Source organism: Lepidochelys kempii, chromosome 1, assembly GCF_965140265.1.
Source record: "Lepidochelys kempii isolate rLepKem1 chromosome 1, rLepKem1.hap2, whole genome shotgun sequence".
NCBI lineage: Eukaryota > Metazoa > Chordata > Testudines > Cheloniidae > Lepidochelys > Lepidochelys kempii.
The window spans coordinates 327156881-327173973 of record NC_133256.1 but is presented as its reverse complement, the minus strand read 5'-3'; the positions used below and the strand labels follow the sequence as shown (position 1 = coordinate 327173973).

At 42.6% G+C, this 17093-nt stretch overlaps 1 protein-coding gene across 1 annotated transcript in view; it reads left to right on the top strand.

Moving 5' to 3' along the window:
- Nucleotides 1-17093, top strand: part of FAM185A (family with sequence similarity 185 member A) — a 77418-nt gene that overhangs the window by 22758 nt on the left and 37567 nt on the right. Inside the window, exon 5 of the mRNA XM_073328557.1 lies at nt 12408-12449. Within this exon, the coding sequence (XP_073184658.1) occupies nt 12408-12449 (42 nt within the window). The remainder of the gene's footprint in view (nt 1-12407; nt 12450-17093) is intronic.

The window sequence follows — 17093 nt, the reverse complement described above, 5'->3', positions numbered from 1 at the left end:
TTGTTATAGTAAAGAAAAAGCATATAAGGAAGAAACATACCACATTTTTAGGGATATAAATTAACAATTTGCTATAGAGTTAAATAGTGGAAAATACAACAAATAAAAGGAACATCAGTGGTAAAACTATACTTTGTTTTTAAATATCTGTTTTTATCTCTTTACAGAAATCAAGGGGGTTAACCTGTTTAACAAGACTTCTGGGTAGAATTTGGTTATGATGACTTAAAGTGATACTATTTTTATTAGAAGTATTTTCTCTGTGTTTGTGCTGGCTCCCTGTATAGCTAGTACACTGCCAATTTACAATTTTCCAGGTCAAATGTCATATTTTTCCCCCAAATGTTTTTCATCCAGACTTGGAAGGATGGCTAACATGGGTCTCTTTCATATTAGTAGTAGTGGTGGTTGGAACCTGGTCCCCAGTAATAATTCAGTAAGAATTCCCCTTGAGCACCTTCTCTCTGTTCTTGATGTGTTTATAGTGATTTTGAAGCTAAGTTAGGCAAACTGGAGAGACAAACTGGAGCATGTACCAACAGTGAAAATTACTCACGTTGGCACAACTTCCAATCTTTAGCTATAGGCCACCAAAACAACTTGCTGCAATTTCATGAAGGCTGCAGATTTTTACCTCACTCCAGAAATACTGCGTCTCCCTTTAATCCTTATAAAAAAAGCACACCCCTTTGTCAATTATAGAAAACTGATTCATAAACTTCCTGGCTAAAGTTCTAGCCTTTAGAATGGAACCAGCCTCTCCAACAGATGAGGCATAAATAAATTTAATTACATAAATACTATATTTAGTTGCTGTTCAGTAAGCTAAGCCAATATGCTGACTTTTACTAAGTAATCTTCTAAGAACTAAATTCTTAATGTGAAATGGGAGGTTGGGGAGGGGACGGGTCTCTGTGAAAAGCATATTTTGGCTTATTTCAACCCAAAAATCAAACAGTAACAATCGTACTTGAAGGTAAATCACTTTCATAATCCACATATCTACAGCTGTTTTGTAATTTCAGTCAGGGAACTGCATGAATGCAAATAGAGCTGTATCCAGATTAAACAAATAGTTCTTACCTTACTTCATGTTTATTTTCATAAAGCTCTACATTAAATGGTTCTGGAACTCTTTAACACTTGCTCTTTTAACACACACTTCTTTTAAAAATGTTGCTTTTAAAAACAGAAGCAAAAGTAAATCTAAGTTTATTTAGTACTTTGAGTGCCTTTTTATGGAACAGTAATTCTTTGTAAACACAGCAGACAAGTATAAGGATCTATTCATGATTATATAGTGCACATGTTATAACACGTGTTTTTAACCTGATGGTGAAACTTTAAGGTAAATCTTATTTTAAAATCATATATTTCTCTATTTTAGTAATAACACCATCGATTATTAAAAATGACAATTTTTACATTTGAATTTACTCTTTTGCCATTTGTTTATTTTTGCATTTCCCTTAGCTTGAAAATTGAAATTATTTATTTTTATTTTTAGTTCTAGTGTATTTTACTTCCTGGGTCTCCTGAATGAGCACAAAGCTGCAACATTTAGATTGCAAACCCATCAGGAGAGTGTTTATTTGTTAATTAAACCCACTGATACCTTGTAACTAACATATATGGCTAGGACCCTACCAAATTCATGGCCCTGAAAAACGCGTCATGGACCGTGAAATCTGGTCTTTGGTGTGCTTTTACCCTATACGATACAGATTTCATGGGGGAGACCAGTGTTTCTCAAATTGAGGGTCCTGACCCAAAAGGGAGTTGCAGGGGAGTCACAAGGTTATTTTAGGGGGATCACAGTATTGCCACCCTTACTTCTGTGCTGCCTTCAGAGCTGGGCAGCCGGAGGGCAGTGGCTGTTGGCCGGGCACCCAGTTCTGAAGGCAGCGCCCCACCAGCATCAGCACAGAAGTAAGGATGGAAATCCGTAGCATGCCACCCTTACTTCAGCGCTGCTGCCTTCAGAGCTGGGCGGCCAGAGAGCGGTGGCTGGTGACTGAGGGCCCAGCTCTGCAGGCAGCAGCACAGAAGTAAGGGTGGCAATACCATACCGTGCCAGTCTTTATTCTGCACTGCTGCTGGCAGTGGCTCTGCCTTCAGAACTGGGCTCCTGGTCAGCAGCCACCGCTCTCCAGCTGCGAAGCTCTGCAGGCAGCGCTGCCCCAGCAGCTGCGCAGAAGTGAGGGAAGCAGTATTACAACCCCGCCTACAGTAACCTTGCAACCCCCACACAACTCCTTTTTAGGTCAGAACCCCTACAGTTACATCACCGTGAAACTTCAGATTTAAATAGCTGAAATCATGAAATTTACAATTTTAAAATCCTATGACCATGAAATTGATCCAAATGGACTGTGAATTTGGTAGGGCCCTATATATGGCAAATACCTCCAGCCTGGCTCCAGCTAAGATGGCAAAGTTTACTCCTTCCAGGCCAAACCTAGGATCAAAGGGGATGCTAGCCTAGAGAAGAAGGGGGGCAGTGAGGGGTTTGAGTGAGTAGCCAGGGGCTCCCCAGGGAGTGTCAGTGAGCATTGATGGGGATTCAAAGAAAGAGAGAGAGAGAACACACTGCAGCAAGGCACACTATTGCTCCCAACCCAGAGATGGAGGTAACTGGGCTGAATGGAACTTACTAAAGCTTGCAAGGAAAGATAAGGTTTTGGTAAGGGGAAATGTAAATAGGTCTTCTTTGTTGTATACATTTGCTCTGCTTACTGAGTAGGTAGAGTGAATAAATAATGCTTTGTTTTGAAGAAGTTGTTTTTGAGTCACTTTAATCAGCTGCTGTCATAGGCTCCTGGAGGTAAAGAGCTTACAGGTGCTAAATGCAGTTGAGCCTGTTGGGTTAACACAGATGGTAAAGAGGGGACCTGCAGCCCAGAAATCCAGTTTAGAACCACATTGTTGCTCCCAGAAAAGGAGGGGTGATGGTGGCAAAATCTGTCCCCAGAAAGGTACACCTGAGAGAGATTAAAAGGTATCTGAGTGCAGCTTGCCTTGTAACCATCTCACAAAGCCTCAACCTGATTTAAATAAATTGTTTTTTTAAATCGAGTGATTTAAATTAATTATTTAAATTCCCTGAATATAAACCACAATGCCTTGGCCTGTTATTTGTTTACTTTATCTGATAGACTAGGACTACACTACGAAATTAGGTCGATTTTTAGAAATCGATTTTATACTGTCGATTGTGTATGTCCCCACTAAGCGCATTAAGTCGGCGGAGTGCGTCCTCACTACCGTGGCTAGCATCGACTCATGGAGTGGTGCACTGTGGAAAGCTATCCCACAGTTCCCACGGTCTCTGCTGCCCATTGGAATTCTGGGTTAAGCTCCCAATGCCTAATGGGGCAAAAACATTGTCGTGGTTTGGGGTACATGTTGTCAGTCTCCGTTCCTTCCCTCCCTCTGTAAAAGCAATTGCAGACAATCATTTTGCGCCATTTTTCCTGGGTTACCCGTGGAGACGCCATAGCATGGCAAGCATGGAGTCCGCTCAGCTCTCTGCTGCTGTTGCGAGCATTGTAAACACCTCGCACATTATACTACAGAACCTGGCTAAGAGATGGCAGCGTGAGGACGATTGTGAAGAGGACATGGACACAGACATTCCTGAAAGCACGGGCTGTGGCAATTGGGACATCATGGCAGCAGTGGGGCTGGATGATACAGTGGAACACCGATTCTGGGCCAGGCAAACAAGCACAGACTGGTGGGACCGCATAGTCTTGCAGGTATGGGATGATTCCCAGTGGCTGCGAAACTTTCGCGTACGTAAGGCCACTTTCCTGGAACTCTGTGAGTTGCTTTTCCCCATCCTGAAGCACAGGAATACCAAGATGAGAACTGCCCTGACAGTTGCAAGTGGCAATAGCCCTGTGGAAGCTTGCAACGCCTGACTGCTACTGGTCAGTCGGGAATCAATTTGGAGTGGGCAAATCTACTGTGGGGACTGCTGTGATCCAAGTAGCTAATGCAATCACTGAAGTTCTGCTATCAAGGGTAGTGACTCTGAGAAATGTGCAGGTCATAGTGGATGGCTTTACTGCAATGGGTTTCCCTAACTGTGGTGGGGTGATAGAAGGAACATATCCCTATCTTGGCACTGGACCACCTTGCCAACCAGTACATAAACTGCAAGGGGTACTTCTCAATGGTACTACAAGCAATGGTGGATCACAAGGGATGTTTCACCAACATCAATGTGGGATGGCCCAGAAAGGGGCATGATACTCACATCTTTAGGAACTCCTGGCTGTTTGAGCAGCTGCAAGAAGGGACTTACTTCCCAGACCAGAAAATTACTGTTGGGGATGTTAAAAAGTTAATAGTTATCCTTGGGGACCCAGCCTACCCCTTGTTCCCATGGCTCATGAAGCCATACACAGGTAGCCTGGACAGTAGTAAGGAGCAGTTCAACTATAGGCTGAGCAAGTGCAGAATGGTGGTAGAATGTGCCTTTGGACATTTAAAAGTTCACTGGTGCTGTTTGCTGACTAGGTTTGACCTCAGCGCAACCAATATTCCCAATGTTATTACTGCTTGCTGTGTGCTCCATAATATCTGTGAGAGTAAGGGGGAGATGTTTATGGTGTGGTGGGCGTCTAGGTGAGGAAGATACGGAACTTGGGGAGGAGGACAGGGGGTTGTACAGTGGATGCAGTGGCAGTCTGTGCTCTTGTTGGCTTTCCTGCAGCTGCACCAGATGCCTGAGCCTGTCTGTTTGCTCCCCCATTAGCCTCAGCATTGCATCCTGCCTCTTCTCCTCATGCTCACTTAATGCTTTCCTGGACTCTGTCACTGAATGCCTCCATGCATTAAGCTGTGCCCTATCAGTGCGGGAGGACTGCATGAGCTTGGAAAACATGTCATCGCGAGTGTGTTTTTTTTCGCCTTCTAATCTGCGGTAACCTCAGGGATGGAGATGATAGGGGGAGCATAGAAACATTTGCACCTGGGGGGAGATAAAAAGGGAGAGTAAAATTTAAGACAATACATTTCTGAGAACAAAAGGGAGACTCTTTCACAGTGAATCAAGCAATTCACAGCAGACAGCACATGTGCTTTAGGTACAAGGTCACATTTTGTCTTTTATATTGAACGCCTGCCGGTATGGTGACACATCACAAACGGCTGGGCAACAGAATTTGGTTTCCAGGCAGCCATGGTAAGCCAAAGGGTACGCAGGTTTGGCTTCTAACACCTTCATAACATGTGGGAATGTTTTCAAACTGCAGCGTCCTCCTTTCCCATAGGAAGTAATGCCGGTTGGGTTTGCCATTTAAAAGGAGGGGCTGCGGTTTTCGGGTGGATGTGCAGCACACACCTCCCCCCACTCCTCTGCATGGCTATTTGGGATGATCCCTTCACCCCTCCCTCTGCCACGTGGCTATGGGATGATCCCTTGTAGCCAAGCACAAACAGCGCAGCATGAACGGGGTCCTTTTACTGTTTCCATACAAAAATTCCCCTATTTCAACCAGGTGACCATGAATGATATCACTCTCCTGAGGCTAACACAGAAAGATAAAGACTGAATGTGCTTGAATGCGACCAAAACCCAGGACCATTCGCTGCCATGCTTTGTGCTGCAGTGATTCCAGATTGCGTGCTCTTGGCTTGGCGTGGTAAAGTGTCCTACCATGGAGGACAAAATAAGGCAGCCCTCCCCAGAAACCTGCAGAGTACTTTCAGGCTTTCAGAATACCTCCAGAAGAGCTTCATGGAGATGTCCATGGAGGGTTCCTGCTCCATCCCCAGACACATTAACAGACTTTTCCAGTAGCTGTACTGGCCGCAAATGCACCCCAAGTCTTCAGGGCAAATCAAACATTAAACACTATTGCTTTTAAACCCTATACTGTAGTTACAAATGTGCACTCACCAGAGGTGCCTTCGCCTTCAGGGTCGGGGATCCCACTTTGGGAGGGTATTGGCTCCAGGGTGATGAAAAGGTCCTGGCTAACGGGGAGAATAGATTCACCACTTGCCTGCTGCACATTCTCCTCCTGCTCCTGCTCCTCCTCCTCATCCACAAAATCCTCCTCCGTGTTGTGTTAGACTCCCCCCTTGCAGGTGTCCATGGACAGTGGTGGGGTAATGGTAGGGTCCCCCACTAGAATGCCATGCAGCTGATCATAGAAGCAGCATGTATGGGGCTCTGACCCTGAGCGACCGTTCGCCTCCTTTGTCTTTTGGCAGGCTTGCCTGGGCTCCTTGACTTTCACGTGGCACTGCTATGTGTCCCTGTTGTAGCCTCTGTCCATCATGCCCTGTGCAATTTTGGCATATATATTAGCATTTCTTCTTTTTGACTGGAGTTCTGCCTGCACAGATTCTTCTCCCTATACAGAAGTCAGATCTAGTGTCTCCCATTCGCTCCATGCTGGAGCTTGTTTGCAATTCTGGGGGGACTGCATGGTCATCTGTGCTGCTGAGCTCGCCATGCTCACTAAACAGGAAATGAAATTCAAAAGCTCCCAGGGCTTTTCCTGTGTATCTGGTTAGTGCATCGGAGTTGAAAGTGCTGTCCAGAGCAGTCACATTAGAGCACTCTGGGATAGCTCCTGGGGGCCAATAATGTCGATTTGCATCCGCACTACCCCAAATTTGACCCAGCAAGGTCGATTTTAGCGCTACTCCCCTCGCCGGGGAGGAATACAGAAGTCGATTTTAAGAGCCCTTTAGGTCGATGGAATGGGGTTGCTTGTGTAGACACATTCATTATAAAATCAACCTAACACGGCTAAATTTGACCTAACCCTGTAGTGTAGACTAGGGCTTACTTACGTGACCACAATGCATTAAAAAGCAACTGGTATTAAATTATGTAAGAGTTACTACACTTGGTAGGAGTTAGCATGCAGAGTAGACTCATAGACTTTAAGGCCAGAAGGGACCATCATGATTATCTAGTTCAGGGATTGGCAACCTATGGCATGTGTGCCAAAGACGGCACGCAAGCCCATTTTTAATGGCATGCTGCTGCCTGCTGGGGCAGCAGCAGCATGCCATTAAAAATCCTGCCCGGTCTGGCCTGCTCTTCTCCGCCCCCCACTCCCTCCCGTGGGGGTAGGGAATAAGGGGCAGAAGCTTGGTCCTGCCGGCTCCCCTGCCTCTTCCCGCAGTATGCTGGGTTCCTGCCCCTCCTCCTCCTCTCCGTCCCTCCCTGCTGGCCAATCAGCTGATGGCCCTTGCGAGGGGGTGGGGGAGGAGCAGCGGGGTCATCGTGCTTGGTGCTCCCGGCGGAGCCAAAGAAGATGCGCGGGGCAGGGCCTTGGAGAAGGGCGGGGTGGAAGCGGGGCATACCCCCTCCAGCCCCCTACCGTGAGCACCCCACGACCCCAGCCCACACCCTCAGCCCTCTGCCCTGACCCCCCCACACACACACCCAGCCCTCTGCTCCGAGCCCTGCACGCCCCCCAGGCCTCTGCCCTGAGCCCTGTACCCCTCTCACACACATCCAGCACTCTGCTTGACTCCTTCACCCCCCCACGACCCCAGCCCTGACTCTTGTACCCCCCTACATACCCAGCCCCCCCACACCCCATGCACCCCCCACATCACCACCCCCACCCTGAGCACTAAATGGGAGCTCCTGCACTTCCACTCCACATTCCCACCTGCACCCCTCCTACCAAATGGGAGCTCCCCAGGTAAGCACTCCACACCCAAACCTCCTGCCCCAACCCTGAGCCCCCTCCCTCATTTTAGCTCCTGGCCAGACCCTACACCCCAACCCCCAGCCTGCTCCTTCACCCCCAGCCCTGTGCTTAGTGCACTCCCACCCCCAGCTCAGTGCAGACAGAGAGGAAGAAAAGGGGCTAGAACCAGGGAGAAGGTAGGTACCCAATGTATGTGGGCAGGGCCAGGACCCCAGACCGGCAGCGGGCTGAGTGGGTCCAGCAGCCGGGATCCCAGCTGGCAGGAGCCGGCAGATGGAACCCCTGAGTGGCAGCGGGCTGAGCCACTCAGCCCACTGCCGGTCTGGGGTCCCGGCTGCTGGCCCCGCACAGCCCACTGCCAGTCTAGGGTTCTGGCTGCTGGCCCCTTGCCAGCCGGAGTCCCGGCCGCAGGCCCCACTCAGCCTGCTGCTGGCCTAGGTGAACGGAACCCCAGACCAGCAGCGGGCTGAGCAGGCTGGCCGCATAAGATGAACATTTTAATTTAATTTTCAATTAAGCTTCTTAAACATTTTGAAAACCTTGTTTATTTTACATACAACAATAGTTTAGTTATATAATATATAGACTTTTATAGGGAGAGAGATCTTCTAAAAAATATTAAAATGTATTACCGGCATGTGAACCTTAAATTAAAGTGAATAAATGAAGACTCGGCACACCACTTCTGAAAGGTTGCCAGCCCCTGATCTAGTTTGACCTCCTGCATATTGCAGGCCACAGAAACTTCCTGTAATAGTCCCTAACCTCTGACTGAATTACATGATTTAAAGACTTCAAGTTACAGAGGAGCCACCATTTACACTAGTCTAAACCTGCAAGTCACCTGTGCCCCATGCTGCAGAGGAAGGCGAAAGCCCCGCACTCCAGGGTCTGTGCAATCTGACCCAGAGGAAAATTCCTTCCCAACCCCAAACATGGCAGTAAGTTAGACCCTGAGCATGTGGGCAAGACCCACTAGCCAGACACCTAGGAAAGAATTCTCTGTAGTAACTCAGAGCCCTCCCCATCTAATGTCCCATCACTGGGTAGTGGAGATATTTGCTGTTAGCAGTCATAAATCATTTAACTGGGAATTGGTCCTGCTTTGAGCAGGGGGTTGGACTAGATGACCTTCTGGGGTCCCTTCCAACCCTGATATTCTATGATTCTATGATCAGCTACATGCCATTGTAGGCAGTGTCATCTTACCATCCCCTCCATAAAATTATCAAGCTCAGTCTTAAAGCCAGTTAAGTTTTTTGCCTCCACTGCTCCCCTTATAAGACTGTTCCAAAACTTCACTTCTCTGATGGTTAGAAACCTTTGTCTAATTTCAGGCCTACGTTTGTTGATATCTATCTAGTTTATATCTATTTGTTCTTGTGTCCACATTGGTACTGAGCTTAAATAATTCCTCTCCCTCTCCGGTATTTATCCCTCTGATATATTTATAGAGAACAATTATATCTCCCCTCAGCCTTCTTTTGGTTAGGCTAAACAAGCCAAGCTCTTTGAGTCTCCTCTCATAAGGTAGGTTTTCCATTCCTCGGATCATCTTAGTAGCCCTTCTCTACACCTGTTCCAGTTTGAATTTATCTTTCTTAAACATGGGAGACCAGAATTGCACACAGTATTCCAGATGAAGTCTCACCAGTGCCTTGTATAATGGTAACAGATATTTCCTGTCTCGATTGGAAATACCTCGCCTGTGCCAGCCTAGAACTGCATTAGCCTTTTTCACATCTGCATCATGTTGGCGTGATTCTGTGATCAACCAATACACTCAGACCTTTTTCCTCCTCTGTCACATAATCTTTTGAAATGAACTTCTGATTTAAAAGATCTTGGCTATGTGCAGCACGGAGAAAGGTTAAAATGGGAACTCTCTTATGCTATCATTAACTTATCACCTCGATATTATAAAGAAGCTATGACATGTGGAAAGGCTTGTTATTCCTTGAGCTTGGCACTGTAAAAGCACATGAAAACATGGTCCCTGCACAAAAATGAGTCTTTTACATTTTTAATGGCAGATTATGACTTCATTTCAAAATTCTACGTATTTTAGCAGTCTGGTGTTAGCTCCTTCATAGACATAGGTCTGAATAGCATCAACTTCACAATAGAAAACCAAAGCTAAGGAGAAGTGCAAGGATATGAACTCTATCCCTTCCCATGCATGCCTTGTCCCCTTATGGGCCTAAGTCAGGAATTCACAGGGAAAGCAATACAATACAAGAGAAATATGATGACACTGTTCACATCCCAGAAGCCACATCTTGAGTTTGGCCTCAAACTGACCTTGATGCTGAGACTTACAATATCTATAGATAAACAAAACTTAGGAAAGCAGGAAAAGGTTCTAATTAATGTTCAGAAAAAACAGAAAGCGACACAGTAAGCCACCACCATCAGTGATCTATTAAAGCTGCTAGAGTGCAGTATTTATAGTACTTCACCCCAACATAACATCTAGTAGTGCAGAATAAACCAACCAATATTTAAATATAGTCAGCTCTCCTCTGTTCCACCCCTAATATATTTAGGCTGAAGGATTAGTTAGCTGAAAAATTGTAAGTTTAACTAACTATTGGTATTAATGGAATAATTGCATGACTTTAAAGTTAGTTTTATATATACTCTATGGACATTTCACAATACAGCACAGAAAAAATTCGTCTCTGCCTTCCAAACAACTTGTCAAATTGGCTGAGTTAATGATCTCCAAATGTTTAATGTTCTTCAGGGATCTCTTTGATAATTTATAAACTAGGGGCTAATTTCAAAGCTGGTGTAAGTGGCTGAAGTTCTGTTTGAGTCACCTGATTACAACAGGTCTGAATCTGGCCCTATGTCTCTTTTTGTTGTGTTGAAATAAGTATTAATAACAAATTGGAGGAAAAGAGGAGACCTATATATAGGTTGTATATCTGAGGCTGGAAAGGGCAAGGGAGGGGAAACCTCTTTCAAGTCGATAGAACATATAAAAACGGCCTGATTCCATCCTTAGTAATGCCTGTTGTCTTCGAAAATTGCTCAGTTTGACCTCTGATGTGAAAATTTTCAGTCTTGTTCTGAGGAGCTTGAAAATTGTAAATTTCTTTCATCATATTGTTGCCAACTTCCGAATCATGGAAACCATTTTTAAACTGTATTTTCCAGTATACTACTTTCCTGTGCAGTTCTACTTTGCATTTTGAATGTATTTTGTGTGTGAATGTTGCTCCATATATATGATGTATGTGTATAATACCTTCTACCAGCTATTGAGAGACTATTAATTGCATTTTTTTTTAATTAGGTAGATCGTAAGCCTTAGGCACTGACCTTGCAAACTCTGCAAGCACTGTAATTGAACAGGAAGAGTACAGTACATGGATTTAGTATGTCTGAAGGTATCTGCGTATAATACGATGTGGTACTGTCTGATCAGAAATTGACAAGTACAACAAGAGATGATTTTACATGCTCCAGATCTCTTGCACTATTCTACACTTATTCTCTTTAATCTCTTGGGGCCAGATTGTGTGAGGTGCTTAGCACTATCAAATCCCAATAAAGTCCATGAAAATTGAGGATGTTTGGTATGTCTAGTGGGACCCGCCAAGCCACTGGTTCTCAACCTTTTTTCATTTGTGGACCCCTAAAAAATTTCTAATGGAAGTGCAGACCTCTTTGGAAATCTTAGACATAGTCTGAGGATCCCCAGGGGTTTGGGGACCACAGGTTAAGAACCACTGCTCTACACTTTGCAGCACCAGCCCTTTCTTTGTCAAATAGATTGCTCTGGTGTCCATAAGAAATTAATATGATACAGTAGTACAGCTGAACAGAATCATGTTTTGCTAAACAAATTAAAAACTGATAAATTATTTACTACTTTCCACGATGTTGATATGTATCAATATTTTTGAGCAAGCATAAAATACATAAGGCAGTTTACAATAAACTGATTCCTTTAGCAGATTTATGACTTTGTCAGATCCTCATTTCATTGAATTCTTTCAAAACAGGGCTGCAGATGCTAATGTGATTACTTGCACAGATTGACATTGGAGTCTGACATGAAGAGAGGTTTGAAAGGAATAGCATGGTAATGTGCAATGACTCCACAGGAATTTTTTAAGAAGCAGCCTTGTAGAATGAAACAGAAAAACCCCTCCTGGAAAAAAATATTATTGTAATCCCCCACGCTCAGCTTGGAAAATATATCCCTGTTGGAAGATGGAAACTTTTTTTGGTTAGCTATCTGCATGCCATTTTTGTTACACATACAATTAAACCAGTTTAGTCAACCAAATGGCTGATGTAGTTAGCTGCACACTAAAAAAACAACTCTGGCACAAAGTAATAATAAAAAAGTATTGTTTGATACCCATGAAATGCTTTTGGCTTTTTTTGTTCGTCTATATGTTCATAAAGTTTTACACATAAAGTTTAGATTGTTTCCCATATCTACATATTTTTAAACTTTATTTCCACATTTGTTAAGAATTTTCATAGAATGAAACTCTGTGAATATAAAGTAATATATTTTGTATTGATTTATTTTGTTAATTTTTATGTGCAACCCAAATAAAAATATGTAGACTATCAGTTGTATTATGGTCATTGAAGCAGGACTCTCAGATATGCAGATAATCTGTGCAGTCTCTGAATGGACTGTATAAAATAAGTTTCTCTTATCATTAAAACATCGACTCTGTTTTTCTCTTATAGGTGACACAACCCTTCAGACTGAAACAGGGAACATCACAGTAGGTAGGTTCTATTTTCTCTTTAAATAGGATAGCATTCTTGTATTTTTTTCCAGATAGTATTTAGGTGAAATACATAGATTATTTGTAACTTCAGTAACATATTTTGTTTGTTTTACTGATGTGATTAAAATGTTTTCTAGGATTTGTAATAAAGAATTGGTTTAGTACAGGATCATTTCATTTTGGTTTTGCAAACTGCAAGGGAATATTATAATGCTGGGAAAGATAAAGCTATACATTTAGAAAGACATCCATTCTTGTTTTAAAAATTCCCAAGTAAGGAACATTTACCACAGCACTTGGTAATCTGTTCCAATGCTGAATTACGCTTGCTATAAAAAATTTACCTCTCTTTTCCAGTCTGAATTTTACTGACCTCAGCTTTCAGCCTTTGGATATTGTTATGCCTTTATCTGCTAGATAAAAGAGCTCTGAAGTATCTGATATCTTCTTTCTCTGTAGATAATTATAGAACATGATCAAGTGTCTTCTTAACCTTTTATTTTGTCTTATGTTTGATGATTAAAACTGAATGGCTGGGATTTTGTCACTTACAAGTAATATTAAATCATTGTTTTATTATTTTGTCATCCACAAAGATGCTAGGAGCTTCTCTAGAAAATAGAAGACAAAATGTTTACAGTCTAAGTGCCACTTTAATCAGCGTGCTCTTAAGTTAAAGAAAAAAGACCGGGGTTAGTCTTGTCTCTGTTTCAACAAAGTGATTTTTCGTTGTGAATGGTAAAACACTGCTGAATTATCTCAATGTTCTCTTGTGATTTTCGTACTGAGTTCAGGGGTTGTTGCGACTCCCTCTTTTTTACTTCAAATCAAAATGTACTGGGCCTGATTCATCACTGAGTTACTCTAGTTTTTATGCCAATGTAATTCTAATAATTTCAGTGAAGTAAAACGGGAGTAACGCAGTGGTGAATCAGGTGGACTGTCTCTTTTGGATGTACAATGTGAGCACTCAAGGAATTACATTTTTTCTAAAGAATACAATTATGGAGCTAATTCTGAAAGGTTCTGAGTGTTTTCTGGGAGCACCAGCTGACCTCAGTGATCCCACCACAGCAAGCTCCTTGCAGGATTGAGGCCTGTTAGAAATATCAAAACCTGAAAACAATAGTAACTAAAAAATCAACATAAACATTTCTTAAAAATAAATGCAACAAATCTCCTCAAAAAAGTCAGTCATGAAAACCACAAACCTAAACTCAACTTTCCAGACTCTGCTTTTCCTTCTGTCAAATGAACTGATTGATGATGACGGTGTTGGAAGACTTTAGTTTCTTAACCCAGGAGGTATCCCTGTCTACTAACACATGATGAATAGTTTCCATAATTAACTGGGCTCAGTTCTAAATGTTAAGAAGTGTCTGACAGTTGAGAGCCATTTTATCTTTCAGATTTATGTGCCTTAGTGATTAGTTACGTTTGACTTTTTCCTCAGGAGATCACAAAGCCATTTGTATTCATTTTCAGGTTTTTTTATGGACTTTTTCAAAGGAAAAAATAACTTTTTAAAGAATCATATACACTTAGGGAACACTGGGTCAGATACGATAATACCTTGCACTTTCATAGTTTCACCTCAAACTCTTAAAGTGCTTTACACAAGTGGATAAGTATTTTCTCCGTTTTGTAGATGGGGAAACTGAGGCACAAAGTTGTTAAGTGGATTGCTAGAGCTCATATAGCAACTCTGGTCTTCTAGTGCTTAGTGCCTTCTTATAACCACTGTGCTATGTTACCTGCCTGGAGGTACATATATTTTCAAATTTTAGCAACTGAATATTATTCCTGTTTGTATAAAGTTAGTAATAGTAAATAATATGATTTTGCACAAACAGGAATGCCATTCATTAGGTAAAACTAGTTAATTGAATAATATACCCATTATATCTCTCAATGACTCTTTAGTGTCGTGCTACTTCGTATATCCTTATTTTTTATATCTATATCTATCTATCTATCTATCTATCTATCTATCTATCTATCTATCTATCTATCTATCTATCTATCTATCTATCTATCTATCTATCTATCTATCGATATATCATAGGAGACCGGCTAACACAGAGGTGAGATGTTGAATTTATTTTCAAGGTATTAATCTGTGAGACAACAGGAAATCATGCTAATCAACGATTCCTTATTCTTGCAAAATTCTGCTTTAATAGTCAGTAGGAACCAAGCAACACTTGTATTGCTTTATTTTCGCTCCCTTTGAATTCTTCTTATACTTCTATCTTCTTGCCTTCAGCCATTCTTTCCATTGTGTCTGGAATAATACCTGGCCATCCCCTTCTGAGTTATGTTTGAAATATATTGTATACTTGGTGATCCAATCATAAATTCAACAGGAATTGAGGTGGTTCAACTATGTTCCCTGTAAGCTGCCCAGCCTGCTCTCAAGGGCCAAGCAGGCAGGTGGGGAGAGATGCCCCTTCTCCAGCCTGGTCCAGGCCCGCTGGAGCTGCTGGGGAGAGGAGTCCCTCCCTCAGCCTGCACCCCAACCCTCTGCCCCAGCCCTGAACCCCCTCCCACACTCTGAACCCCTCATCTCCCCCCATGAATTTTGTTACGTGCAGTAATATGAAGTAATATGATGTGTCACACATCACCTCCATATTAGTGTACATATCAAAATTCATTCTGCACATGGACGTAAAAAAATTAGAGGGATTGCTGGTGTTCAACTTCTTGCAGGACTGGGGGTTTAAAATAAGCATACTGAAGCAGGAAGCATGCTTTTCTCTACAGCAAGTGTTTATACATGCCAAGTACACTGTTAGTGATTAACAAATGTGAAATAATTTTGATGTGTTTTGAAAGTACTTTACTGGAAACTTTCAACGTGGACCAAATAATATGCAGATTTTAAATGACCTGTTAATGTAGATCAACCCAGCCTTGTTTTATTTCTGATTTGATTAAATCACTGCTGAAATGGTCCCTAAGCTACTACCAGAATTCTTAACAGTTTCACAAAGGACAACGGAGATGGCTTTGTGTTCAGTACCAATCCTATCTTTCCAATTTATAGTTGTCATAGTCCTGCTAGTAATCACTCATTCCTTGCTGTTATTCCTTGTTCCCATGAGGTGTTCTCTGCTGCCAGGACAAATTTCTTTCTACCATCCTACAGATGTTTTAAAAATAACATTCAAGTCCTGCTTCCCTGCATGGTAATGTTTACATTTCAGCTTCAAAATGTTCTGAAATAGCAACTCTTTACTTTGAGTTTGGTCTGTTGGAAATGTGAGAAAAATGGGGAGTTCTGTGCCAGCCATGCTATTTCAAATAAGAGGGAATGACCCCAGATTTTTTGTGGGATTGAAGGCAGAGTTTATTTTCAGCTGCTAGCTTTATGGATTGTATTTATAGGAAGTGGGTCCTGCTTGTGAAAGCAAGACTTGGCACACAGAGCACAAGGAAACTCGGGAAAGAACAGATTTGTCAGGCTCATTTTCTTACATGTTTCATTGCCAATTTTTTCACCATCCTCCAAATATTGAAAGACACAAAGTGATTCTGTCCCACTTCCTCACATCATGACCCTCTGTCTGTACAGGACCTGGAGTCACTTATTGCCTTGGATTTGTTGTACCTGAAATATTAATTTCCAGTTAAGTGTTAAACATCTGTCAAAACTCAGATATCTGTTACTCGAAATTGGGGTACAGTCCTAAAGTGAACTGAGCAATCTGCAGGTGTCCAAAGTGATGTGAGAAGGTTGCTATATGTGACCGTTGCTTGGAAGTTACCCAGGACTGAAAGACAATACCAAGAATTCGGGTGCAATTTCTCTCTCCTATGAAGTTTTATTGTTTGTGGAAAACAAAAAAAAGATGCTCAAAATATTTTTAGCATAATTGTGTGAGGAAACACCCCAGATGTAACCTGCATAGCTCCAACAACATACTCAGACTGTGGGCTGTTTTTTATCTCAAACCCTAACACCAGGTATGACATGCTGCAAGCTTTCAGATGCCTATTTGAAAACCGGGCTGTGTCAGGATGCCCATTTCACTTCTGGGGGTTCAGATCAACATTTGGGTGCTTATGCACTGATATGAGTACCCAGGTGTAGAACTTGATGCCTATCTTAAGCTTTCAAGTGTTTAAAATTAGACCCAAGGTTTTTAATTTGGTATTTTCCCTCTAATAAGGATGGAAGTGCCTCCTCAGCAACTGTTCCTAAGTATTTTATATCATTCATGTCCACTCCTTCACTTCATCCAAATACTACTACCAAAATAGTCTTTATCACCTTCTTCCTCTTCCCTCCTTTGTCAGATACCCTCCCTTGTTGTGTCATGTTGAATTTAGACTGTGTGGTCTGGGCAGAGACCATGCATTGAAGAGCACAGCAATACCAAAAACAAGTGTATCTGAAAGCAAAAACACAGCTTCTGCCGTAGAAAAATAATAATAAACGCATGTAAGAACATAAGAATGGCAATATTGAGTCAGACCAATGGTCCTTCTAGCTCACTATCCTGTCTCTGACAGTGGCCGGTGCCAGATGCTTCAGGGGAATGAACAGAACAGGGCACTTTTGAATGATCCATCTCCTGTTGTCCAGTCCCAGTTTCTGGCAGTCAGAGGCAGTCTAGCAGTCTGACTGGAGCATGGG